Source organism: Phycomyces blakesleeanus (assembly GCF_001638985.1).
Source record: "Phycomyces blakesleeanus NRRL 1555(-) unplaced genomic scaffold PHYBLscaffold_33, whole genome shotgun sequence".
In the NCBI taxonomy this organism is placed as follows: domain Eukaryota; kingdom Fungi; phylum Mucoromycota; class Mucoromycetes; order Mucorales; family Phycomycetaceae; genus Phycomyces; species Phycomyces blakesleeanus.
Window position 1 is genome coordinate 310,143 of NW_017265163.1, and position 27,769 is coordinate 337,911.

The window sequence follows — 27,769 nt, forward strand, 5'->3', positions numbered from 1 at the left end:
TGTGTATGTGTAATGTATAATATAAATAAATCTGTCTTGTCTGTCTGTAGAATCTTGACTTTAGTTTTGACTCCGTTGATTTAGATAATTGCTCCATAGCCATTTTCTATTCTTCTTCCTCTTCTCCTCTTTACCTTTCCTTTTCAACATTTGGCTTTTTCTTTTTTCTTTCTTTTTAGTTTCTTAACTTCACGCCCTTTCCTTTCATTACATATACAGCTATACATCTATCAATTTAATTGTAGATATATATCCTTTATATTTGTGTGTATATTTTATTTATTTATTTATTTGTTTGTTTGCTTGTTTTATTTGATTTTGATTTTGATTTTGTTGTAAAGCTTAAAAAAAATATATATATTCAACTACCCCCAAGAATTCCCATAGCTTCTTTGATTGATTGTTTGACTGATTAACCAACCGTACAAATGGCGATAAAAAACATCACCAAGTCCCTCCGACGTATTCAAAAGAAAGAGTCTGTTAATTTACCACCAGCACAAACATCACAACCACAACCACCACAAACATCACCACATACCCCCACTTCTACCCACACCCCCATATCAACCAAATCAAATTCACCTTCTAACCAGGATTCACTCTTGCATGGAATCGGCCCTTATACATTCTGCCATGCACTTGGAAACGGGAAATTCAGTCGAGTTATGCTAGCCAAGCACAAAAATGGAACTCTTGTTGCAATTAAGGTAAGTCATCTATTCTCCCCCTTCTTCCTCCTCTTCCTCCTCCTTCTTCTTTTTTCTTTCTTTCTTTATTTATCTTTCTTCTCCTTCTTCATTTTTACATATATAATAATAATAATAATAATAATAATAATAATAATAATAATAATAATAGTGTATCATATAATAGCCATTAGCCATTAATCATAAATACAAATACAAATGTATATTGATATTGATATGATTTTAGATGATAGACAAGCAGGCTCATGACTACCGTGTCATGTCTCGGCTGGTGCGAGAAATCTATCTGATGGAAGCACTGGATCATGAGAGTGTAGTCAGACTCTACGAAACGTTCGAGACCTGCGACACTTTGTATTTGGTGATGGAATATGTCCCTGGCTGTAATTTAGACGAACACTTGCAAAAATCGGGAGGTTCGATATCTGAGGATGAGGCACGCTTAATATTCAGGCAGATGGTAGTAGCCGTAAGCCATTGTCATTCTCGTTGGGTTGTCCATAGAGATCTCAAGGTAAGAGAATATATATATATATATATCTTTGTATTCAACTTTATCAATTTTTTTTTTGGGTAGACGCCTAATGTGCTTGTTGCACCCGACGGGATCGTCAAGTTGGCTGATTTTGGGCTCGGAAATCGGTTTGGGTTGCAGCGACTGCGCACCATCTGTGGTATGTTTCAATAATAATAAAAATGAAAAAAAGGGCTGTATGAACCTATTTACTTACTTCTGTATTGAAAATATTGGTGTTAAAAGGATCAATGCTGTATTATAGTCCAGAAATCATCAGTGGTCAAAAGTATTATGGGCCTGAGGTTGATTGTTGGTGTCTTGGGATTGCTTTGTTCAGAATGACGGCTGGATTTGAGCCCTTTTCACATGCACACAGTAAGTCCTCTTTCCTTCTTTCTTTACTTTACTTTATGCTCCAATAATCATAATAATCATATAATACTATTCTTATTTTTTCTTTCTTTCTTTCTTTCTTTCTTTCTTTCTTGTCGTCCCACTCGTCGTATGCTTCGAAATTTCTAAAGTTTAATCTACCTTTTTGTATGTGCGTCTTTATTTATTTATTTTTGAAACAGCGGTGGGGGAATTGAAAAAAGATGTCTGTAGTGGCAACTTCCCGATGCCAGAAAAAATGAGTGCGGGACTGCAGGCCACGATCCGCAAATGCCTCGAGACAGATCGCCGTCGACGAATGACTGTACGACAAGCCCTCGGGAATGATCCTTGGTTGACAAACTATGGCAGATTGCCCTGCCCCATAATCGAAGGCCCAATGATGTCCGCATGTGGCGGTGACATGACAATATATAATAATATCACAGGCTTAGACCAAAGTTTGTCAGAGAGTAGAGAAAGAAGAAACCGGCGGCAGCATTTACGGAACATCGATCTGGGTATCATTGGTCCTGATTCTGATGCTCAAAACGTCCAAGATCCTGACCCTAACAGCAGTACTAATGATGATTTTGGCACAACCCATCAAAACCACGCCGGTGTTACTCAGCGCACTCTCATATTCCATCCCGTCAACTCATCCACTTACTTCACAACCCCTTCGTCCTCACATCCGTATTCCCCAGGATCAGCGACTCAGCATTTCCCTCACCGACACCCACACATCGAGTCCCTGCGAAACGAACTTCTGCACACCATCCGAACCACCATCCACCAACTCGGAATGCGTCCAGCCGAACGCTGGGAAACCATCTCGAACCGATTCCGATCACCCACTCTGTCTCCACTGCGCCCAAAAGAGCATTACAACCACAGCAACCAGCACCAGCCCTTTCAACTGCTGTCCTCCGTAGTCAGCCGGTGGACAAAAGACAGAGTCTATCTGGCGTACCTGCACAACCCAGGCTCCTCAAGCACCACGGCCTCGTCATCCTGGTCAAGTTCGGATCTATTGCCGTGTCCGATGCGAACAGAACGGGACCTGATGATCTTGCTGCAGCTCGCGTGTCAATTGATGGGGATCACTTATATGGAACAACAAAGTTCTATTACTAATAATAATAATAATAATAATAATAATAATAATAAAAGTAGTAGTACGAAAGCCAAAAAATCAACAACAACAACAACAGAAACGACAACTAAAATGGCGACTCAGCAGCTCCGGTGTGTCTTTACTCTCAGAGATACACCCATCGAAGCAAGCGAACATTCATTAATAAGTGATTGCCTACCCAACGATCTACCCACCAAAAAACTGTCGCTTCCTCTGCTGTCACACCTAACGTCTTCAATGACCACCTCGTTTTTTGGTCGCTCTCGGCAGAATCTTGATCCTTCGCCTATGATGAAACCTCAGAAACAAAAAGAAGGCACGGCCGAGTTCACGATACGGATTGAGTACCAGAAGCGAGCGCCGTGGTCCAAGAGCAGTAGTAATACAGGAGGGTATTTGTATGCCATCAGATTCTCTAAACTTAATGGTTCAACCACTGTGTTTAAAATGGCATCAGGTTGGGTTGCACGGGTACTTGGATTGACTGTCTGATATACATGTATCTAAAGAAAGGATATGGATAGCCACTCATTCACTTCCACGCATTACACTGTATGTGTGTATGTAGTTTAATAAGGTGTATTATATTGTATTGTATTGTATTGTATTGTAGTGTAGTGTAGTGTAGTGTACTGAGTGTCTGTGAGCCTTATTCTGTGTATATTATTTTCATAATAAAAACAAAATAAAGTAAAAAGCTTTACTCTCACTTGGTATTTCTATGTAGATATATTATATACATATTATATATATATATATATATATATACTTGAATTTGGATTTATTTATTTATTTATTTATTATTAGTATTGTACAAATCAGCAGAATTTTTGTTTTTTAAGCTTTGTTAATGTTAATGTTCTCTAATCCCTTTGCGATCGTACTGTTGTATCGCCCACGCAAGATCTCTTCGTCTGTCCAACCATTCAATGGTTCGTCTTCTGAGTCCTCGTCTTCTGAAGAGCTTCCATCATCACAAGTAGACTCCACACTAGAGTCATAACCACTTGTAGTTCCGCCTCCTCCTCCTCCACCACCACCACCACCATTACTATTAGTATTAGTAGTATTAGTAGTGGCAGTAGCAGTAGTAGTAGTGCTGTGTGTAATACTACTGCTACTATTGACAGTAGCACCACCACTACTAGTATTTGTGATATGATTGTGATTATGATTGTGACTGTGGTTGTGATTGTTACTGCGCTTTTGGAAATCTTCATCACCAAAGATAGCAAATACTTCATCATGGCTCATTTCAGAAGTACTGCTGCTGGTAGTAGAAGGTTGGTGGTTAGAGGAAGGTTTGCGGGATGTTGGTGATGTACGAGTAGAGGGTGATGTGCGTGCGGTAGAGCGTCCTGAGGTTGGCTTTGATGATGAGGATTGACGATGTGATTCGACTACTGCAAACGATTTTTGGCGTTGGCGCTTGTTCCAATGCAAACAATTGGATAATGAATTAAACCAGTCTGTAGCTTGATCATCTTTACAGACCTATAAGATTATTATTATTATTATTAAAGAAAAAAGATATTAACAAAAGAGAAATTATAATATATATATATGTATATATATATATATATATTTGTGTGTGTATCATTAATTCTTTTTCTTTTAAAAAAGAAAGAAAAACTTACAGTAGGAAATGGGTATTTTGAGGCTGTGACTTTTATGTGATCGCCCTCTACATTCAATTATTAAATGTCAATTATTTTGTTGTAAATACAGATACCCCTTCTTCTTCTTTATAATCTCTTTCAAAAAAAAAAAAAAACTTACGTCTTAGTTCTACACGACCCCGACCATCAAAACTGGCCCAGGCTGTGTTTCGTGAATTATAAGGTACACAGATCCGCAGTTCCATCGAGTCCGGAACAAGGGTGGGCCGGAAAGACAGGGTGTGAGGACAAATGGGAGTAATGAGAGTGGCACGAATCTCTGGGTGAGTCAGTGAGCCGCCAGCTGACAGTGAATATGCTGTGCTTCCGGTCGGTGTTGAGATGGCCAGTCCGTCTGCCTGGACGGTCGTGAGATGTTTGTCGTCTCCAAACAGTTCCAGGAGACTCATGTATGGGCTCGGACCACGATCGATGACCAGGTCGTTCAGGACATGGTATTGTTCGACCGGAATGGTCGTGAAGCAAGGAATCGGGCCATAGTCTGTCTCCTCCGCTTCTTCGGCGTCTTCTGAGGACGAGGATGCTGAAAATAATGGTGGTGTACATGACGTCTTGGATTGCTCATTTGTGGTCGTATCGATTGTAACAGGAGGCGGATTAGAGTTGTGATTGTTGTGATTTGAATTTGAGTTGCTATTTTTGCTGTGGCTCTTTGTGATTTTTGCAGACTTTCTCAAATCAGAAGATGATGTTGTGGTTGTGGTTGTGGTTGAATGTTTTGGCTTTCCATGATTGTCGTTATCGTTGTCATTGTCGCTCTCATTGCTGCAGTCATTGCCGCAGTTGCTGGGATTGTGGCGGCCGATGTCTTCGTCGTCTTCATCGATATCTTCGCCATCAACCTCGCCAAACTTTTTTAATGTCTTCTTGCGCGGCGTACACCATTCACCAACCGTAATTTTTCCTGTGATTGGGTTTCGCTTGACCTGGCGTAGACTGGGTGCGTGTCCGGTACCGTTGGCGTTCGTTTGACTGACATGTCTGTAGACAGTGCATGTCAAACGGCCCCTGAGGTTGATACGGACACCTTTTTCCATTGCGTGTGTAAGATAAGAGGCGTATTTTTCGAAATGAAAGGGTGTGAGGAATCCAAGGGATCCCAGATGAAAAGGGATTACGGGTGGGATAAAAGCTTGAAATAACCAAGATGCAAACAAGACCTATACATACATAAATCACATATATAAATAAATATACGTATATATATATAAAAATGATAATAATTTACATCATCCATAATTACAATTACAATCACAATCACACATAAAACACAAAACACAAACAAATTAACTCACTGTGCCATCACCGCCCAACTATAAAAGATAACCAGATAAAATATACAGATTGAGTGATTAGCTTAAACAATATTTTAGCTAGTGTATATATATATATATATATATATATATATATATATATATTACATATATACTACTTACAGTAACGATAAAATCAAACAGCTTTGGTTGAAGGGAGACCATCTCAGGTGTCCAGTATCGTAGCTTATCTACTCTCTCGGGATGCTTATTTAATTTCTTGCAAAACGTCTTGCAATCTCTTAGCTTATCATCGACATAACTATAATCACATAGATAGATAGATAGTAAGAATAAAGTAAATATACATATTCATACACGTACACACACATAAAAGAAGTATCTCGAATAACTCCTTTTCTTTTTCTTCTTCTTCTGTCAAGCCTTACACTGTAATCCCACTTGGTTGACCATATCGAGGTGTTTCTATCAACCAATCAGCCAATTCGCGTGTCATTCGAACAAGACTGATATCGTTGGGTTTGGTTATAATCAAGACTGACTGAGGGTTTTCCCAAGTGATTCTTGCTCTTCCTAAAGATATATAGATTTATTTAATAAGAATTGTCTATAGGTACATATATATATATATATATATTATTTATTTATTTATTTATTCATTTACCCATTTTCTTGGCTACTTGTCTTACGACTTCTGCTGTGTCAGAGAGATGAGATGCTTGAGTGTGTCGAGGTTTTGGTTGGACATGACGATTGGGTAGGCCATCGTGCAGAATGTGATCTGGTTGTGAATGAGATTGAGGATCGAATTGATTGACAGAGGTTTTGTTGACAGGCCAAGCTGCCTTTATTGTTCTATTTTGGGCCATCAGTAGTCAAAGTAATACAAAGTATAAACAAAATAAAAAAATAAAGTCAAGCCAATAAAAGGTAAGAGAAGTAGGAGGAAGAGGAAGAGGAAGAGGAGGAGGAGGAGGAGTAGTAGTAGGAGGAGGAGGAGGAGGAGTGAATATTTATATATATATATGTGTGTGTGTAAGTGTTTGTGTTTTTAAAAAAAAAAAAGGGAGAGAGAGAGAAAAGTACGGAATTGAACAAAGAAAAAAAAAAAAAAAAAGTCCAGTCTTTCTTTTAATATATATATATATAAAAAGGCCCTATACCTTGAAATATATAGATATACTTGAAAGCCTTTAATATTTTTGAAATCATAATCGTATCTTACTGTTACTACTATTACTTAATACTTATTATTTTCATTATAATTATAATTGTTATTTATTTATTTATTTATTATTCTTTTGCAGCCAAAAGTATATATATATATATAATATATAATATAAAAGATTAAGCGCTATTTAAATATAAATATTTATATAAGGTTGGGTACAAGGTAACAGGTACACAAAAAAAAACAAGCAACAACAAGAAGAAGGGTATGTAAAATAAAGGGTAGATTTGGTATATAGCTTAACAAGCAAAAAGAACAATATTTAGTATAGTCAATTGAATTTTATATGATGTTTCAAACTACCAAGCGTAATGCTGCTTAGTATGATGCCGTTCAATAAAAAGTACAAGCAAGACAATCAGATAATCAGATATATATATATATATATATATATCTGTCTATTTTAGCTCACTGTAATACATACCTAGAACCTAATAAATCTTAAAGACTAAAAAGAAAGAAAAGGCTTACTCATCGACTGCAAGCATGTCAAAAATAAAAATAAAAGAAGTTTGCATGAATGTATTAGGATTTAAGGTGATTATAGCTTGTGATGATACTCATTACAAAAGAATATATAAAAGTTTAAGCGGTAAGGACAAGTCAAATGAGCACCAAATATGAAGATGTATTGAAATGCACATAAAGTATGACTTGGCTGTATCGGTGAATAAGGGTAAAAGATATTACGGGGTTTATCTCTTATATATATATATATATATATTTGTGCACACAAACATAAACACAAACAGTTGTATCTATGTTAGCTGTGAAATCCACCTAAATATTTTTCAAACGGTCCTTTACATGATCGAATGTTTCAGATTTAATACGAAAGAAAAATCATTTATTGCGCTTAAATTGGTTTAATAGGTAAATAAATGTATCAATTTTTATTTTTATTTTTTTTTAGAAATACCTATAAAAAAAAAAGTTCAAGGCCTTGTGGGGGGGATATTCAAGTTTTTGAACACTTTGAAGATGAATTACAAGAGTAAAGAAAACTGGAAAAAAGAGGGTACATAAAAGGAAATGAAAGACACAATTAGTGTTACCAGGAATTTTACTTGTACCACATTGAAGAATATTAGTAGTAGCAGTAGAGAGAATTAGATAATACTAATTATTATTCTTGTTGTTATAAATTGATTCATCTTTCTTTTTCTTTTTTTTTGCCCACTACATATATTACTCTTTATATATATAAATGTAACCTTGTCAAAAGTCAAATACATGGGGGGCGTGGTTCATTGTTATTATGTATATAATACTATATAATATTGTACACCTTTACCCATAGATACATAGACATACATCTTGCTTTCACTTGTTTCTCAATTATCATTTGTCTGGTGCAAAATGGCGTATGAATCTGATTGAAAAAAAAATTATTAAAGAATAATAATAATAAAATAAAAAAAAACATGTTTCTTAACCAAATTTCATACAATTATACAAAAAATAAATAAATTGAGAACAGGGCACATTTTATTATATACAATACAATACAATTATATTTTATACACCCAAAACTGTGTGTTACATTGTTATGGGCGATCTTTGGAAGTTCTACAGAGCCAAATATATAATGAATAATGAATAATGAATAATAAAAGAATTGAAAATTAGATATTGGAATTAAGAATTAGAAGCAAGAAATAGGCAATTCGGCATTTATTATTATTATTATTAAAAGAAAAATATACAAGAAAGTAACAAGGTATTAAAAAGAAAGTGGTAAAATGCAAGTTTTTTTTTGTATGTAATATGATTAATGATTAATGGTAATGGTAGTGGTAATAGAGTGTATGGACGGGTTTAATTTAAAGTACTGTGGCTGAGATTGGGACAAGGTAACTAGAATCATCTTCATCGTCTGGAGTATTACTGGCCCATATGCTTCTTTTTGATGGGTGGGTTGATAATCGAGTGAAGAAGAGAGGACCTGCACACATGGTTGTATTGATTGATAGCCTTGGACGGTCCTTTTTGGAGATTTTGTGGGGCATTGGGATAGAGGATGGTAATGGCAGTAGTTGGCAATTTGTGGGCAGGGAGGTGGAGTCACTTGGTGTTTCTGGACTGGCCAGACTGTCTGGACTGGGGCTTTGGTGATTTGGATCGTTTGGATCGGTTGGGTTGGTAGGAGTGTAGGTTGGGATATCGACTGAGAGTTGGGGAAGAAGACGAGGATTGAGTTTGTAGAGTACGTGTGATTCAGCAGCTCGGTTGTAATCACTGGCTGAATAGGTGTAATAGATCACTGGTTGATCAATAAACCGGACTGATTTCGTTGACCGTGGCTTCTTTTTGATCATATCGTCTGTAGATAATTGGCGTTTATGAGTCATTCTTTCTATATATCGATTGATTGGTTGGTTGGTGCTGTGAAAAGAATAAAGAAAAGAAAAGAAGAAGTGTATTGGTTTCGACTAGCTGTAAAGAACAGAGGAAAGGGGAAAATATATAAATCAAAAAGGTATTTATATAAAAATAAAAATAAAAATAAAAATTTAGCTTGTATATAAATAGAAAAAAAAAAAAAAAAAAGATACATAGTAATAGTGATAGTAATGGCAATGGCAATAATAGTCGGCACTATAAATACATCCAAGGTTAAATTTGACGTTCTGTTTTGAAGATCAGTAAGTCAATTGCAGGCACCATTATTTCCATTTATGGAACTTGGTCGCCCATCTACTCTATTCCAAAGCTAAATAGCAACCATTTACACCCACACCAAGAAAGGGCCAAGATGGCATGGCATTTATATACATATACATAAAAAGGTATATCAAACTTAGGGAGATAAAACAAAATAAAAATATATAGATAGATTCTTATAAAGCCAATGTCCAGACTATTATTTCTGTATACAAAATGTGTGTCTGTTCACTAACTCAATATGTAGAAAGGTAGGACAAGAAGCCCAGGAACAAATATATTTAAATATAATTATATAATTATACACAAAAGATATAAATATATAAAGATATACAAGTATCGATTTTTAGAATATTGTAAAAATAACAATTGTAATTTTATTTATTTATTTGGCTTTATTTTTGGTTTGTTCTCTATATTCAACTACTAAGCCAAAGATGTATATATATATATATATATATATAAATCTAAATATATAATTTGATATACATATTAAGAAATAGAGCAAATACAATACAATACAATACAATACAATAGGGTAAAATAATCTGGGCCATTTTTCAAATATTCTATTATATTTGTAGTCCACTTGAATAGCTTTTATCAGCATAAACCCTTTGGACTTCTTTTGCTATGAAAGTAATAATAGTAGTAGTAGTAGTAGTAGTAGTAGGTATTCAAGAGGATAATAAAACTATTAGGAGTAAGCCATAGATTATAATAACCTTTCTCCTTTTCCTACCCCTTCCTTTATATGCCTAACAACTTCACTTGGATTGCATGGTTAATTGCCCATAAATGTAAATTGTGCTTTATATACATACATACATTATAGAGTAATGATAATGATAATATCCAAGTCATCTTTGTTTCTGAATCCGTGGAATTATGTATAAATACGACGAATAGCTGGAATATTCTAATTAATAGATCATTTCTCTTTATTTTTGTATATATTGCCTAATCCCAAGCTCATAAAACCAATACCACTATGGAGCTAGGTCAGCCATTATCACCATCCTGTTACACTCTTTCCGGAAATTATTGGTGCAATTCTCTGACAAAATTGTATAATCCTGTTGTGTTTCTTTATTTTCTTATTATTACTTTAGCATTCATAACACATTCAAAGAAATCAACATTCGTCAATACAACTACTATAAAAAACCTGACTAACTAATATATATTAAAATGCAAAAGAAATGCAAACCATAGATGCTAAATTGATGACAGTCGATGGCATTAAAGGTGTTGTATAAATCAAACCACACAACACCTCCCGTCCTCCGAAATAGTAAAAGAAGATAGAGTCCGACTAGCGTTAGAATCTTTGACTCATTACAAGGTAAAGAGAAAAAGAGGACGTAGTTAAGGTGGAAATAGATTAGTCTACACTTGTGATATTATTAGAAAATGATAATCAAGAGCAATTCTTCAACTTCTGATGTGGAAAGGCTATATATATACTTTTATATATACAACAATGACCACAAAGAACTTGAACCGACTGTAACCCTACTGAAGCTTAATGACGAATATGTTAACCCTATCATTCCCTTGTTTTCATACAATGCTCTTATTTATTAATCCTTTGATTGAAACCCCTTTTTTCTTCTTTTGTTATGACCAAACATAAAAACAGTACTCTCTCCTCTTTGACCTAGCTCAAGATAAGCTTGTCTACTTATAATAAAGCAGGTTAATACATACATTGATTCAACACAATCAAAGTCTTTATTTTATCTTGACTTATAAATACTAATAAAAAATGTATAGTAATTAAGCACAAACAGAATAAAATCTGTTTTTCTTTCTCTGATCTATAGTGTGCTGTAGATATTGCTTTTTAATATTTCCAAATTAATTTCAACTTGTTGTTGTTATTGTTGTACTCGAAATTAACTGATGATTTTAAATAAGAAAACAAACAACGAAAGAATAAGGTATGTAGATTTATACAATCAACCAGGCTTTATATGTAATATATCAATAGATAAAGAAATAAGAGAACCAGAATTTATGCACTACAAACATATACGCATAAATATAAATATATATATATATATATGCAACACCTGCGTAACGTAGTAGAACGGGTTATTTGCCCCAAATTTAATTTGGCTTATTTCTGTCAATTATTTGAAGAGTGAGGGGTGGGGCATTAACTCTTGCCAGCTTGTTAATTGTATATTGTATTGATTATTAGCATTATTATTTGCCCAAATAGAATACTTTTACATATACAAGAAATTATATGTATAAAAGGGTATCTATAAGGACATGTTGAAAATAATAATCAGTATTACAAATTATACAAATTATACAAATTATACAAATTTTATAAATATATTTTGGAGACCTATCACTGTTTTATTATCATTATCATTATTAGTTTAAACTAATAAAGAAAAGACAATATCATACTGATCATGAAATATATTCCCTCGGAAATGTAATGCAATTCAATTCAATTTAATTCAATTATACTACACACTATAAACTACACAGACAGGTTCATATTTAGCTAGCCTGTCTAGGGTCTTTATTTGAAACTAACAATAGTAAGAATATATACATATACCCTATATCAGAGGGAATGTAAAACGTTTATTTAATTTACTTGTCACAAAATCTCAGTCAAGTTATCACTCACTTGGCAAGCACTTGACAAGCACTTGATGAGCACTTGATGAGCACTTGATGAGTCTAGCCACCATCAGCCAAACTAGCCTTGACTTGCAATCTATTTATTTATTCATTTTTTTTATATAAGCAAATAGCAGAGTAAAAATTGGATAGGATAATAGAATCATAGATAATTAAGTAATCGTTTTTCTTTAAAATATTTGAAAATAGAAAATATATATATATATATATATATATATTAGCACGATAAATAATGTAGAATTACACAGTATACAATAGAAAGAAGACCTGGTCATTTCAATGACAGAAGCAGCTGCTCGTAGTTACCAATGAGCTAGTCCTATAAGCCAATATCAATGATAACAAAAAGAAAAGAAAAAAAAAACTTTGATTTCTAATTCCTAATAAATTGTATACATTAATTTTATTATGCTATAAATTTTCCTTGAAGATCTTGAAGCATTGTTTTTTTTTTCTTATATATATATATATATTATAGATTCCCCTCCTCCCTTCCCTTTTTATTTTTGTTCTATCTTAAACCTTGGCTTTTGAAGTATTTCAAAATGTGTTCAATTGGGATCGGATTCTGGGATTTTGTAATGACCAGTAGCCAAAACGCTGGATTTCTCCAACACAAGTCAATCTAGATTATTTCGTTTACCACGGAGGGGAAGGAAAGGAAAGGAGAGGAGAAGAGGAGAGGAAAGGAGAAGAAAGGAGAGGAGAAGGAAGATGTATATATATATATATATATATTTGTGTTATTTTTATAAACAGGCTTATAGCTTAATATTAAACTGTTGACCACCCTCTTTTTTTTTTTAAATAAATAATAATTACGATGGTAATGGTAACGGTAATAAAGCTAATTTATTTACCGTGGTAAAATTGATCGATCTTATGAGCTTGTGATATAGACAATGGTTTTTGAATATTTGTAAATAACAAGTACAATGGGATATATTTTATTTATAACGCTCTTTTGATTTTTTGGTTTCTTTTTTTTTTTTTTTTGATTTCCTTTGTATCATTCAAATGAGGAAATCAAAAAGAAAAGAAGAGAGGAGAAAAGAAGCAATTGATATTAGAAACTATCTATATAAAGGTAAGGATATTAAGAATTATTGTATAATATAGTATATATGTATATGTATGTATGAGATGGTGATGGTGATGGTGAGGTGGGTAAAGGTAGCGGTAATGGTAAAGGTTAAATGTAGTTAAATAAATAAATAAACAAACAAATAAATAAAAGACAAAATTGCATAGACATAGATAGAACAGATGAAAAGGAGAGTAACATAAGAGAAAGAGAGAATGAAGAAAACAGAAAACAGAAGACAGAAGACACAATTCTTTTGTTTTTTGTTTGTTTGTTTAAGAAATAGCACACGAGGCCTGCCCGGTACCTGCCATCGATGACTGGTCTTTGCTTAACCGCATGGTCCATTGGTCCTTGAACTTGTCGATCCATTCAGTGATCGTCAGTACTCGTTCACGCACCGAAGTCATGGCCAGCAACTTGGACTTTTCTTCTTCATCTAGAGGCATCATGTTGGCCACCCACCAGGTAAACACAACCCGGTCTCGGTTGGGGCCTCTGCCAACAGGTGGGTCCCCGAGAGCTGCCAGCCATTGCGAGAACCGATCGTTTGGTGTCGAGCGCTGATGCTCTAGTAATGATTCTACAAACGACGCCAACTGGTCCAGCAAGTCTTCGGTCGTTTCTTCTTCTTTTGATTTTGTGGAGATGGCCGCCGGAACAACCACCAGGGTTGGGGTCACTCGCTGAGGCTTTGGCTGCGCTGCAGTAACGCCTTGGAGATGCATCTGGAGCCACGGTGCCTTGGAGGTTGTCTGTATCTGAGGGTGAGCGCGTGAAGCCCATGACTGGCGCTGTCCGATACCCATCGCAGAAACCGTGGGGCGTACAATGGGAGCGGCGGCGGAAGCGGCGGCGGAAGCGGAAGCGGAAACAGAAGAATGCTGATGTTGAGGATGGTGAAGAGGAGTCCTGCTGTTGGGTAGGCCGGGACGAGCAATTGGCGAATAAGGGCGGGCAGCACCAACAGAGGGAGGCGCTACTGTTGTTCTAGGTGCTGGTCGTCCCATTGGAGAAAAAGGCATTGGGCGTTGTTGTTGAGGAATATTAGGGCGGTATGGCTGTGGAGTGCGGGGTGCGGTAGGTTGTATTGGTGCTTGTGATTGAGGTAGTGGTTGAGGTTGTTCTGGTTGTGGTTGTTGTAGGGATGCTTGATGTTCTTGCATTTGTTGCTGTAACTGCTGCTGCTGAAGCAATTGGGCTTCTCTTTGTTGTTTCAATTGTGTTTCTCTTTGCTGACGTGCCCGCATTGCTCCTGCGGTCATGATCTGACGCCGTTCTTTGGCCTGCTCTTGTTCGGCATCAATGTCATCTACACGTTCTACTTTTCCAACATGGTAGCCATCGACCAGCTCATGGCTCAAGACTCGAAACCGATGGGATCCGATGGCTTCTACGACCGAGCGTCCGTCAGGAAGAGTCTGTACATGTGTGAGTTCGAGCATTGTGCCGTATTCAAAGAATGGGGCCTGTGTTGCACTCGACACGTTAGGTTTTCTGCGTCGACTGAGGCACATGGCGAATCTACGTCGCTGTGAATCCATTATTCGGCGTAGCATGAGTTTGTACCGCGGTTCAAAAATATGTATCACACACCGATTGTGGGGAAAGGCAAGGGCGCCTGCAAGGATGGGGATCAAGTTGCTGTCGTCTTCCATCAGAACGTCTTCGTGACTGGTGTCGCTATAAAGCAGATAAACCCAGTCACAAAGGATTTTAGTGACAGGCGGTGCAGATGCTATGGGTTCTCTGCAGACTGGACAGGCACGCTGATGGTCGAGAGAGCGGACCAGACAGCCATGACAAAAAGTGTGGCCGCAAGAAGTAGTTGCGGGTTGACTGAATTGATTGCAGCAGATAATACATTCCATTTCACTTTCCAGATTCGACCGCAACTCATCAAGAGTTAATGTTAATGTAAGTATGCTGGCCTGCATTTGTTTGAGGGTAACGTTAATAAGGGAAGGAGCGGTATGGGAGCGTGTGCAGTCTGTGGATACGCATTTTCGGATCGAAGCTGTAGCGCAGGTATGGCAGACAGTGTAGCCACATGGTAAAGTTGTTGGCCGATCAAGATTCGATTGGCATGAGGGACATTTGTGCAGTTGTAAAATGAGAGACTCGGGTGTAATGAGGACGACTTTTGTACGTTTTGGTGTAATGAGTTCGTCCTCGTCGTCGATATCCACATCGTCGTGGGATCGCTTGGTGCTTCTAGGGAAGGCCTCCAATGTTGCTGATATTGTATGCCAGGTTGGCTAAAAGAAAAGGGTTTGAAAAGTAAAGAAGAAAGAGGGTAAGAAAGAAAAAGAAAAAGAAATAAAGAAATAAATAAGAAAAAGGAAATGAAATAGAATAGAATAGAATAGTAAAAGTATATATATATTTAGTGAAAAAAAAGAAAGACTTTTTTTTTTTTATATATTTAAAATTATATTATTATTTTTCCTTGATTTTTATATATATATTTATAAATGCATGTATGTATGAATTCAATTATTCAATTATTCAAATGCTCAAGTATAGTAAAGAGAGAGAAAATTATATGTAATTTTATAGTTGTTCTGAAAATTTATTGAATCAAAACGAATTGGAACAGGAATGGCTATGGGTGCAACCAACCTTATCCTCTTGCTGGTTTGCTTTTCATATATATTTATATATTATTTTAAAAGCCAGAAAAATAAAAAAAGGAAAAATAAATAAATAAAAACTTACAGATAGACGATCGTAAGTTTGTTTGATCATTGTGTCTTTAAGGTATAATATTAAGGAAAGGAATAGATGTGTAGTCAAGGAAGAAAGAAAGAAAAAGGAAAAGAAATCGTAAAGAAGTACACAATATTTGTGTCATTTATGTACTTGTACTTTGCAAGAGAAATCGACGAGAAATACGCACTAAACCACGCACGTACAGCAGATTTGTGTACATACATATTTTGTACAGATTTTATACAGATTATTATTATTTCGATCGATCTCTCTTTTTGTTCCTATTCAAGCCTCGGATCCCGTCTTTCCCCTTTCATCCCTTTGGATCGATCGAAGCACTTTTGGAGCATTATTATTATTATTATTATTATTATTGTATTCAGTTCTCTCTTCTTTCTATTTACCTTTTGTTCTCTTACAATATTTTGTACATTAAATCGTACAATTTTTTTTTTTTTTTTTGGTTTTTTTAAAAAAAATCTACATATTTATTACATACAATTTAATACATGAAAATATATTTATATATATATAATTTATAAATTTATATATTCATATATCTATATATCTACACAAGCACACAAGCACACACATTTATATTTATATATATATATATATATATATATATGCTCTTGGCTCCTAGACTGGGGGTTGAGCTGGTTTGGAGCCTTTCATTAGCTTGACCTCCTTGTGTCGATAGACAGGGTGGAGTTGTCGTTCAATGTAACTCGTAAATGTACTGTCACTTGTGCCAATAAATGTGTGTCCCTGTGCGGAAATCATTGCGTCCACCATTGGAATCAAATAAGACTCTAGGCGCACCTTTTCCTCAACAACCTCCACTCGGCGCAAATCATCGAGCTCATCCAAAAAGTCATCGAGCACAAATGTGCATGGAAAAAGCTTGAATATCTTTTGCAGGAGAGGATGTTTACGCGGGTTAGGGCAATCGGTTGCTATATAGACCACAGTTTTACAGAAATGTCTGGTGACCTCATTGCTTTCCCCGCAGCTCAACTGCGATTGCAGTCCAGGTGGCCGGTTCCCAAGCCTCTGTTTGATTTCAGCTGGATGGCTCACAGCGATCGGCTTAGGCTTGTCGGCGATCGTTTGGAATTCGCGGAGCTGCTTCACTTCATATTCGGTGTTCTCCATCCGGTCAAGATCGTGCTGAGGATCAAATGTCTTGACTTGATCGAGATCTAGGTCGGTAAACTCATCCACCAGCTGATGGAAAATATTGTCAATATTGATCGTAGCTCGCACCTTAAACAGTCCATCGCCAACTCTAATGTGCAGCCCAACAAACTGCTCGATTCCACCAAGCCGATCTACAATACGCTTGGCCGTATCAACCAGAACTGGATTACGGAAAATCATGTGCGTTCTAAAATGCCTTAATAATTCGGCATGTTCGGGAGTTTGTGCCAATACACGGTATGTTCCAAATACTGAGCTGAAGTGCAGAACTGGCTCCTCGATCGCAAGGAGGTCCGACACATCGATCCGGTGGACATACTTTGCCAGTCCTGTTGGTGAGTTAGGATCGTCAAAGACACGGAACTCATAAGCGGACGTATCCTTGATGAGGTGCACATCATCACTCGAAACATTCAAAGTCGAATGCACCCAATCAAGACTCAGGTCATCCCGGTACACAATCCGCACATAACGCTCAATCTCCTTCATGTCATAAAAGAAGGACCACGGCACACTCGTCCAAGTAAAGTAATTCAGGCATTCACTCGGAAACGGATCGTCATCCTTCAATTCAATGCAATGCTCCAAGCCACGCTTTGTCTGCAACAGCAAGCGCTCATAGAGTTTCTCAAAACGCAACCAGGGCATGGCGGGATTACCGAGAAACACAGGCGGCAGGAGTAATGTACGGTTGAGATAGGCAGCCAATAGCAATGCATTCTCTAATTCGATACGCTGATTGTGGAATCCAGAATGAGGCAAGTAGGCAATATATTTTTCATCTGGCGTAGGTTGGTGAGTTTCGAATGGCTTTGGATAATATACAGGAATAGGTTGGACTTTCTTTGTCGATTTCGACTGCTGTTGCCGAATAGAACCTGGAGAAATATCTAGGACAGGAGTTGTCTGATAGTTAATCAATAGCAAGTATGTCAATCCTAAACCAAGAGCAACGATAATGACAGTTATTCGCCGCCTTGGATTGATGAACATTGCCATGATGAGAGTTTCCTTTCTTTGAGCAAGAAATTAAAAGTTCGAAATAAATGTATTTTTTTTTAAAAAAAAAAAGAGTGAAAGTAAAAGTAAAAGATGACCTCCCACACGCGTATATAGACTATTCACGCGTGGTAGAATACCGGATTCTGAAAAAATAAAATAAAACGTATTATAAAATATTTATGTAAATACAAATGTATGTCCCGCTATTTCAAAAAAAAAAACGAAGATATTTTTTTCTTGTTCTTTTTGCGTCATTTTTTCATTTCGCTTGTGTAGTCCAAGTGAATTGAATTGAATTTTTTGTTGCTGTAGTGAAAACCTTTCTTTCATTGTTTGGTATACATGTTTGTGCATCTTTATTATTGTTCTATTGTCATGGTAAATATATATACATATACATATACATATACATATATGTATACTTGAATAAATTGCGTTCTTTACTGCTTGATCGGAAACAAATCTTATTGGGATATTATGCCTGCTTCTCCTTTTATATATATAATTTATATGAAATGTGGCGCAAAAATATTCAAGCCCCATACGAAGAGCGCAGTAAAATCAAGTGCAGAATCTAATTGTTTTATTTTTAGTTGTATATTTAGTATATAATGAAATCCTGAGTATATTCGACTCCTACAAAATACATACAAGACACTCATAGCATATATAAGGATATTAAAGTCTATAAGGGGGTTTCACCAGCTCGGGATGCTTGGCTGTGATGGATCTTCAAAAAAAAAAAATGAAAACCGAACATCCAAGAAAAAGATTAGATGTTCAAATGTCAGGACTTGGCCAAAATTTACAAAATTTTATATTTTATATACAATTGATGACAAAGCTCATATAAAAGCAAAAGTCAAAAATAAAACACAATCAGTCTATGTAAGAGTAGCTACCTTGATACCAAGTTAGAAAAGTCTAACCTACTTGTGGGGAATTCGGGCAGGGATAATATATTTATGGGTACTCTAATCAAGCATATTGTACATATGAATTTGGACGTATATGAGAGAAAGCATATCAACCAAGGAACATTAATGGTATTCAATAGTTCTTTTTTCAATATTGGCTAATTTGTTGGTGCTTAAACCCCCTAATATAGTAATAGTTATCACTAAAGAACCCTTGTAATATATATTTGATTGTTCAATTTTAATAATTCTGTTATATTTCATGCAAAAATAATGAAAGAAGAAAAAAGTTGAGTGGGGTATTATTTGTTTTCCTTCTTTCACTGATTTCATAATAGCCTAAATAGTAAGTTATCCAAGTAGACAGATCTTCTTCCAACTAGTTTTGTTTTTGTTTTACCCTCACAGTATTTTGGGTTAAAGAATCGAAAGAAAATAATCATGATGAGTTTGAACAAACTTTAAAATAATAGATAATATAAATATCTTTTTGTCTACGATCTTTGAAACTACCAAGAGACATCGTTGTCTTTCTAATATGCTGTATAAACACATTATATATTGAATAAGGTCTTTGATAAGGATAATAATAGTAATACTAGAAGGACCGGGGTCCCTTTCTTATGATAGGTACCCACATTGCCGCTCTTTGTGAATTAAGGCGGCAAATCATGTGTTAAATAAAGTTTTTTTTTCTGTCTCTTTGTTCCTATAAACAAGATCGAGTAATCGAGCAATCGAGTAACCAAGGTAAGATTTATATAAGATCGATGCTTACAGACATATATTTATATTTTATATACTAAATTTATCCTATTGTAATACAGACTCAAAAGAAGAAGATTAAGTAGCTTCTGATCATGGGAGTAGTTTATATGCCCACTAATTTAACTTGACTGAAGAAAGAAAAGAACAATTCCACCCTAATTTTTTTTTAAAAAAGGCTTCCCCTTTAAGATTACATGGTGAATTTAATCCACTGGTGGAGTGGGAGGTTGCATCTATCATCGTAGTGACGCAACTATAGAAATGACGTGAAGTGGCTAAATAACATTTTTTTGCCCTTTAACAAAATGGTCTTTTCTGCTTGTACATATTCTTCTTGTCACTAACTGAGCTAGCCTTTTACACCACATAGTTGCCGATCCTACCATACAGAACCTAACTTTACAACTATTCCCCATTCACTCCCCTGCACATAAACATCGACCAGACACTGATTTAATGTCGAAACAGATTCTAATGATTGAATACATGTCATCAAAATGGTCATTTAAATTGAGATTGGCTTAGATGCAAATGATCAACGCACACACACACACACACACACTCTCTCTCTCTCTCTTTTTTTTTTCACCGCTTGAGATCTTTGGAATAAACGTTGATTGTCCACCTCAGCAGAGACACCAAACCGAGCAATTATAAAGCCCCTCTCAGTGTAGTGTTCAGGGAGCAAGAATAGGACGAGCCAATGTAGGCAACCAACGTTAAATAAGTTACTGGCATTTAATGAGCAATATGAAGGCTACATAGGCCCAGATCAGCGACGCCCTGAACGTTAGCCTGAATTTCAAAATTAGCAAGCCAAATACATAGATTAGTTGATGTACCATATTTGACAACCAGAATAGACTTGGCTTTTTCATGCATCAGATATTGACTGAGATGGTAGCCTCACCATGCAAAGTAGAAAGTTTGTATTACAAATAAATAGTAGAAAAGGTCAATTTTTATTATTATTATTTAAGTGCAGTTGAGTATTTAATTTTACAATTTCTGATTAAGCGACATTTTATTTCATCGGTACGAGCGACATACTTCCTCACATCCGGGGCAGTTTTTTTATTAAAAAAAAGGAACTCCTTATTTATTTAAGCTTTTACCGACTTAAGCTCTTTTGCTTTGATTTTTTTTATATTTGGTCATAATGTCAAATTTAAAATGTCACCATTGTCCTGAAACTTTCACAACCAAAAGTAGACGTAACACACATACTATTGATTGTCATGTTTTGGATGTTAAAATTGGTAAGTGATTTTCCCAAAAGAAAAAGAAGCTCTATCTGGATCTAACAAACAATGTTGCCGATAACTTACACAGGTGGAAATATTTTTGAATGCAAAGAGGGTGAATTTCCTTGTCCTGCTTATCAAAAATATTTGAAGAATGCTGCAACATTGAAGATTCATTTGAAAAAAAAAAAAAAAAAAAAAAAAAAAAAAAAAAAAAAAAAACATCATTTATCTGGGGATTTCATCTTCAATTCAAAAAAAGCTAGCTGCCCATGACACACCTGGTATATAACAGTTCCGGAGATTGTTAACTTGCCAGGTTTATTAGCAAGAGGGAACCAGTGTTTGGTTACGGAGTCTGTTCTTCACTCTTGTGGCTTGTATACCACACACTTGACGTTGTAAGAAAACGTTCAACATCTCTTAGCCCTTTCATACATTCTTCTCTTAAAACCAGGCCGAACGCACATGGATATACCCGAACACATCACGTTTAACCAATGCGAAAATTTGCTGATATACATTCAAAAAAGTAACAGTATAATCGACCAGATGTTACCTTGTTCAACAAAAGAAAAACTTGAAGGAATTGTCCATAATTTGGTTTACAACGTATCAAACGTAAGCTCTTGCACGTTTTGAAAATAGATAATGTAAAAAGTAACAAACTGTTTAACCTCTTTAAAATATCGTCAGCGATTCTGGTCAATCTTCACGTCTCGTTGTATCATGGAAAATTGCAGCATTGATCGAAGAAGATCCAACATTTAATTCAACAAACAGGATTTTATTAGTAATAAGAAAGATGTAAGTTTTTTTTTTATTAAAAAAAAAGTAATAATACATATGAGCCTAACGCTTTCATAGAGCAGAGGTTCTTCCTCGGTTTATAATTGAAGATGGACCACAAGAAACAGAGCTGATTACCCAGTATCTTCACCCCGCTCTTGTACCTTTGTTTGAAAATATCGACGAGCGTATTCTTTTCCAATGGTAATGGGGTGTACCTGAAATTGATAAAAATGTAACAAAACTCAGCAATCAATCTCTAACTTAATTCCACATAATAGAGAGGGGGACAAATCAGGGAAATGTATATATAATCATCATATTTGACACACCAACTTCCAGAAAAATTCTTAACAGTACATAGTCATAATTGGGAATATTTGGAGTAAATTTAGTTAATTAGTTAGTTCATGTTACATTTAAATGGACACCGCGCCAATTCCATGAAATCAAATTTATGACAATGACCTGGCCTTTTGGGTTGTCTAGAAACAACAACAACGAAAAAGAAATGTGGTGCAATGCAATGCAATGTAATGTAATCGGTACGTGCGAACAGATATAAGTTAATTCGATTGAATATATGTTCATTCCGATCTTTGTTTAATATTTCTTTTTTGTCTGTCTGTCCATATCAGCTATATTAAAATAATACTAATGACAATTAGCAAGAAACAGACTAAAGAGTTCAATAATAATAATAATAATATCACTATATCAAGTTTTGACTATACCCAAAAAAAATTGAGTAAAAAATCAACAAACCCCTTCGCCTGGCTCACCGACCAGCCAGTGTCACTTCCATGATATATATGTATATATTGCCGCAGCTCATCTGCGGTAGATCCAACGATGTCTAAAAGTGCTCCAGGGCACAAAAACCCACCAATCAAATAACTTTTACCTGTACACACATCAGTTTCTCCCTCTTCCCCTGCCTTACCATGCGTTGGGTTATAAAGTTTGAAGTAAACTTGGCTAGGCTGAAGCGGAGAGGTTCTTGTTTTTATAATTTTTTTTTTAAAAAAAATATACCTTGTTATTCGTACCACATTCATTGTATATATATAAATTCTCGATCTTTCTGCATAATTGTGTCATTTGGGAACACACTGTAGTACGTCGATTTAAACACATATGTATATACATCGATCATACCTATCAAAATAGAAGATATCTATAAATCCTTAATTTTAATTGTTATAATTATATACATATATAATATTTGTAAATATTGACGCTATTCAAATTTTATTTCTTTTACATTAATGGTGCAGAACAATAGTAAACAATTGCTGAGCCCATATATCTATACTATGCATATAGCAATAATAATAATAATAATCGGCGGTGCTTTGAGAATAGAATATAAGAGAAGAGAAGAAAAATATTCGAATTTTATTTTGAGAAAGAGTATAATTTTTAGATTGTTCAAAAACAATCGAGCCTAACTATGTGCTGGTGTGTGCTGGTATTTAAAGCCCTGTTTTTTTTTGTATCAGTGATGGTAATAGAGATCTTCAACTGAATTGAATTTACCATCGATAGCTCCACATGATAGAATGGAGTATAGAGTATAGAATCGACACTCAAAATCTTGCTAAATTTCTTCTTTCTTTTTAGGAACAAAAACATATTATAATCAGGGTTGGCAAGGTTTATCTTAACTGAAGAATAATAGGCATATATTCTGTTGATATTTATATTATTACTTATTTCGTATTAAATAAGTCTAAACATAATTCGGCTTTAGTGTGTAATATAATTATCAATTCATAGACTCTCTTATATATATATAAAAGATTCTACTCATTTATTCTACAATCTGTAATGGACTTACAGAATCGATAATAATGTTAATACTAAATATTGATCGCTTTGACACCTCCTCTATCTCTTTCAACCATTAACCCCTAAAAGCAAAGTATATTACAGATATTTTTCTAATCAGTTAATAGAGACTTTTGTAGGTTAGAAACATGGGTTGTTGATTTTATTTTATTCATTCATTTAGGAGTACCCCTACATGTCTAAACCGTTAAAGCATCGATCTTACTATCACAAACACACAGCACCATCAAGATTATCGTTAATGTATTTAAAATTAGATGTGTATTGTTATCAACAAAAAGGTTACTTAATCTCTGGTTCAAATTACAGTTTAGTAGGTTTGGGTATCTCTTATATTTTTTTATAGAAAATAATAACAGAATTTTGCTGATATTTGGTCTATCAAATTTTAGTATGGAGTAATATAATATTTTCATCAAATACACATATATAATGTATAGACCGTCCAACGTTTAAAGTATATATATTAAAATAAAATAAAGTAAAATAAAAATGTAACTTTTGGATGATCTGTATTTCTACAATTGTTATATATTTATATAGATCTTAATCTCTTACAAATTCAACCATTAGCTCACAGTGTTCTGTGTGAGGGAACAGGTCGACAGAGATTGCCCGGGAAGGTTTAAATGGAGTTCCCAAGTATCGTTTAGATATTGGTCGACACAAGCTATGAAATACAAAAATAAATAAATAAATAAAATATATAGATATTCAGACTAAGATTTTTCTTATATTTACCCAATAAAGTTTGGTTGTGCCTGTTTGGCATCACAGCTTATATAAATCACTTTTTTGATTTGGGTGGATTCACGCAAAGCACGAATAACAGTTGAATGGACTCCATTTCTATATCATATATATTAAGGAAAATATCATTAGAGTCTGTAGCTATATTAAATTGTAAACCTAAAGCTGTTTTCTTTTTTACCTTGGAGGGTCCAATACAGCCACAACTTGTTCATTATTTGACTTTATGAGGAGGTCAATTTTATCCTCTATTTTACTAGCAAAATATTTTACATTGGATACACCTATACATGTATATATATACATTTCATAATTAACCATCAGCCCATCTCCCCACTTATATTTTCAAAAGAATAGCAATACAAATAGTAAGAATATTAAACAAGTTTACCATTCATTTCTGCATTGAAGTTGGCATCAACAATAGCTTCCGGAACCATATCAATACCAATAACTTGGTCTACTTTCTTGGCCATGGATATACCAATCGTACCGGTACCACAGCAAATATCCAGCACAGTGGTCTTCTTTGCTGAATCTATCTCACACCATTCAGCGCATTTTGAGTACAGAAGCTCCGTAGCAGGTGTGTTGATTTGAAAGAATGCATTATTAGAAATGCGAAACCTTTTTTTATATAGTAATAGTAGTAATATTAAGAAAGTGAGATTGCTTGATTTGATTTATTTGCCTCCCTTTCTTATTTTACTTACTTTGAGCCTAAAAGATCTTCATAGACATAACCATCACCAGTCAATACTTCTGTAGTGGCCTTTTCGTTCATTCCATTCGAAACACCATTCCATATCTGAAGTAAGATTGTCTTGATATTAACCTTTTCATTACTAGGGGTTTTAAGGTTGGTCAGGTAGTCTGCCAATTTGATCTTTTCTTTGGAAACCTGCTCTTCCGATAAGGTTTCGGTGTTCATTTGAACGACCACCATAACTAGACAAAGTACAAGTACAAATATATATATATTTAGCCAAAAATAATTATAATCATAATAGAACAGAATAAAAGGGATATAAATAATTTATGTATGCTTTAACGACCTACCATCTCCAGATTTCTGTGTCTTGGTTGTAAGCGCTCTCCAAACACCTTGTTTTGAAACTTTATCGTAGACATCGTATTCAGAAAATCGTATATAGTCCTTTTTGTTTTGACAAATATTATGAGAATTGTACACACACACACACATATATATATACATATATATATAATTCTTATATCTAATATAACTTACCTGTACAGATTTCACGATTGTCTTTGCTGTGTCAGGAACATTGAGACAATCAGCAGGGTCCAGGACAGATATAATTCCATCGCGATATAATCCAAGTTGGAAGCCGACACTCTTATTGCCTTCCAAGTCAGTTCCAATACTGAAATCGCATTTCGTACGATATCCATTAATTTCTGGAGAAGCAATAGGATCCAGGAACTTGCAAGGTTTGTTTTCACTGTTACAAAAATAATAATAATAATAAACATAACATTATTTGCTCATATTAATCTAATTATCACAGCAGTATATATTTTTAAAGAAATAAAGATATAATTGCATAAACTTACTGATCAAAAGCCCATGAAATTTGGGCCTTTCCTTCGTCACTGACATCTTTAAGTCTGGCAATTTCTTTCTTCAGTTTAAATATATGCTTTATCCCGGATTTGTTCTTTGTCTTTAGTTGTTCGTCATAAGGGATTCTATATATCCACACATAACAGAGAACAATAAATATTATTATTACTATTTCAAATACCAGCATATATATATATATATATATACGTATATTACTTGTATAGAGGGGTTACTTGATCAGCAAGTTTCTCTGCTGGTGTACGTGAATCATTCGAGAGTATCTCACTAGCCTCTTTTCTTTTGTCTTCGTGGCGTTTATTAAAGGCTTCTTCAGAAATACTAGAATACTCGGTTGCAATTGTGTTTTTTCTCAACTGAGTTCCTTCTAATTTCTGCATTGCTTCTCTTGCAGCTTCTTCAGTCTATAACATTATCATTGATTAATATATATATATATATATTTATATATCTAAAGGCTTTATTTAATTTACCTTGAAATTGATATAGGCATAGTCCCATCTAGGAGACTTTTTAAACTGTTTTACTCCCAATGACTTGAAAAGAGTAGAGACAGAGTTCATGTCTTTGGTGGGAAGGTTGAGTACTTTTACACGATGAATAAACCCAGAAGTCTCTAGAAGAGCTGCCTCTGCAGGAATGAGATTGGTTGCAATCCCCGATGCAGCAGATCCTGGTGTTTTTTTTTTAAAAGAAAAATAATGTACATAATGTATACATAGAAGATCAATGAAGATGCATGATGAGTACAATTATCTCAATCTAAATAATTATTATTATAGCAGCAGTTGTAATAGTGATATCCTTTATATATGTATATATATATGCATTTGTGTGTGTGTGTGTGTGTGTCTATAACCGAGACAGGCCATGACATACTTAATGCCAATGAATATCTTAGCATGATTCTAAACCTCACAACTTTAACTTTTTTTTTGAAAAAAAGTTAAAGTCAAAGTATTTCAATAAAAAACAAGTCCTTCCGTTCAAACTCTCCCTTCTCATTTTTATTTTAATATAAAAATTGGTGTAGACAGATAAAAAGTACAAAAAAAAGAGTAAAAATGTAAGCTGTATTATTGGATTAGAGTTTAAAGATATTTTGTCCTTATTAAACAACACTGATTGATTAGTCTTTTTCCATTGGCATTAGAATTGAGAAAAAGAGCATTTCTTTATGGGAATGATGTTCTGTAGCGTGCAAGATGTAGACGGACTCGCAATAAAAGGCTTTTACTTAATGACAAGCAAGGTATTATAAGTACAATTTTACCTAATATGTACTTGAGCTAATTTTGTACCTTTTTTTAAAGAAAGGTGCGGTCAGTCATAAATTAGTCTGATTGGTTAAGTTCAAGATGAATTCGTTTTGTCCCCCCCTCCCCTCTTTTTTTTGCCCTTTTTTTTTAACCTTTAGTCTGTCCACACCAGATATGAGTGATCCTGAGCGCCGTGACTTGTCTTTTTATATGGGGAAGTACAGAATCTCGCATTCAAAAATGAGAAAATAAAAAAAAAATTGAGATAGTAGAGAACCCGTTGGGACGTGATATTTTGTTAGACTGCTAAAAAAGAATTATTAGTGAAACCCAGT

General features: G+C 34.9%; 8 protein-coding genes across 8 annotated transcripts; 2 read left to right on the forward strand and 6 right to left on the reverse strand.

Annotated features, from left to right (window-relative positions):
• Nucleotides 1–611: 611 nt before the first annotated feature.
• PHYBLDRAFT_6352 (hypothetical protein) lies at nucleotides 612–1,589 on the forward strand (the record flags this gene model as incomplete). The annotated part of the gene is made up of 4 exons (XM_018441132.1): nucleotides 612–710; nucleotides 937–1,224; nucleotides 1,288–1,384; nucleotides 1,471–1,589. Coding segments are annotated over 4 exons (603 nt in total), but the record flags the coding sequence as incomplete, so codon positions are not given.
• A 1,913-nt stretch (nucleotides 1,590–3,502) lies between these two features.
• On the reverse strand, nucleotides 3,503–4,013 carry PHYBLDRAFT_160534 (hypothetical protein). Its single transcript, XM_018434195.1, has one exon. The coding sequence runs from the start codon at nucleotides 3,989–3,991 to the stop codon at nucleotides 3,575–3,577; it is 417 nt and encodes a 138-aa protein (XP_018284887.1). The 5' UTR covers nucleotides 3,992–4,013; the 3' UTR covers nucleotides 3,503–3,574.
• Nucleotides 4,014–4,144: 131 nt separating this feature from the next.
• On the reverse strand, nucleotides 4,145–6,640 carry PHYBLDRAFT_128388 (hypothetical protein; the record flags this gene model as incomplete). Its single annotated transcript, XM_018429217.1, has 8 exons — nucleotides 6,355–6,640; nucleotides 6,119–6,263; nucleotides 5,853–5,991; nucleotides 5,712–5,729; nucleotides 5,297–5,576; nucleotides 4,517–4,909; nucleotides 4,375–4,421; nucleotides 4,145–4,231 (listed from the first exon to the last, which is right to left on the reverse strand). Coding segments are annotated over exons 1-8 (1,314 nt in total), but the record flags the coding sequence as incomplete, so codon positions are not given.
• A 2,104-nt stretch (nucleotides 6,641–8,744) lies between these two features.
• PHYBLDRAFT_152113 (hypothetical protein) lies at nucleotides 8,745–9,272 on the reverse strand (the record flags this gene model as incomplete). Its single annotated transcript, XM_018432842.1, has 1 exon — nucleotides 8,745–9,272. The coding sequence occupies one exon, from the start codon at nucleotides 9,270–9,272 to the stop codon at nucleotides 8,745–8,747; it is 528 nt and encodes a 175-aa protein (XP_018284889.1).
• A 3,896-nt stretch (nucleotides 9,273–13,168) lies between these two features.
• Nucleotides 13,169–16,133, reverse strand: PHYBLDRAFT_200795 (hypothetical protein). Its single transcript, XM_018439723.1, has 2 exons — nucleotides 16,055–16,133; nucleotides 13,169–15,594 (listed from the first exon to the last, which is right to left on the reverse strand). The coding sequence occupies exons 1-2, from the start codon at nucleotides 16,082–16,084 to the stop codon at nucleotides 13,612–13,614; spliced, it is 2,013 nt and encodes a 670-aa protein (XP_018284938.1). The 5' UTR covers nucleotides 16,085–16,133; the 3' UTR covers nucleotides 13,169–13,611.
• A 400-nt stretch (nucleotides 16,134–16,533) lies between these two features.
• On the reverse strand, nucleotides 16,534–18,322 carry PHYBLDRAFT_41434 (CigA protein-like protein). The gene has a single exon (XM_018440158.1). The coding sequence runs from the start codon at nucleotides 18,245–18,247 to the stop codon at nucleotides 16,688–16,690; it is 1,560 nt and encodes a 519-aa protein (XP_018284890.1). The 5' UTR covers nucleotides 18,248–18,322; the 3' UTR covers nucleotides 16,534–16,687.
• A 2,851-nt stretch (nucleotides 18,323–21,173) lies between these two features.
• PHYBLDRAFT_174872 (hypothetical protein) lies at nucleotides 21,174–22,533 on the forward strand (the record flags this gene model as incomplete). Its single annotated transcript, XM_018437364.1, has 5 exons — nucleotides 21,174–21,194; nucleotides 21,754–21,800; nucleotides 21,876–21,986; nucleotides 22,047–22,156; nucleotides 22,376–22,533. 5 exons carry the CDS (start codon nucleotides 21,174–21,176, stop codon nucleotides 22,531–22,533), a joined length of 447 nt encoding a protein of 148 aa, XP_018284891.1.
• Nucleotides 22,534–24,365: 1,832 nt separating this feature from the next.
• On the reverse strand, nucleotides 24,366–27,079 carry PHYBLDRAFT_152117 (hypothetical protein; the record flags this gene model as incomplete). Its single annotated transcript, XM_018432843.1, has 11 exons — nucleotides 24,366–24,489; nucleotides 24,561–24,668; nucleotides 24,751–24,853; nucleotides 24,961–25,196; nucleotides 25,283–25,517; nucleotides 25,629–25,725; nucleotides 25,819–26,035; nucleotides 26,148–26,282; nucleotides 26,374–26,579; nucleotides 26,649–26,848; nucleotides 27,055–27,079. 11 exons carry the CDS (start codon nucleotides 27,077–27,079, stop codon nucleotides 24,366–24,368), a joined length of 1,686 nt encoding a protein of 561 aa, XP_018284892.1.
• Nucleotides 27,080–27,769: the final 690 nt, after the last annotated feature.

What these genes read in the sequence shown, in the direction of transcription:
- PHYBLDRAFT_160534 (XM_018434195.1), bottom strand. Translation starts at nt 3,991, where the DNA reads ATGAGCCATGATGAAGTATTTGCTATCTTTGGTGATGAAGATTTCCAA.
- PHYBLDRAFT_200795 (XM_018439723.1), bottom strand. Translation starts at nt 16,084, where the DNA reads ATGATCAAACAAACTTACGATCGTCTATCT. An exon ending in AAACTTACGATCGTCTATCT is followed by an intron (nt 15,595 to 16,054) that starts GTAAGTTTTTAT and finishes CTTTTCTTTTAG; the next exon opens with CCAACCTGGCATACAATATC.
- PHYBLDRAFT_41434 (XM_018440158.1), bottom strand. Translation starts at nt 18,247, where the DNA reads ATGGCAATGTTCATCAATCCAAGGCGGCGAATAACTGTCATTATCGTT.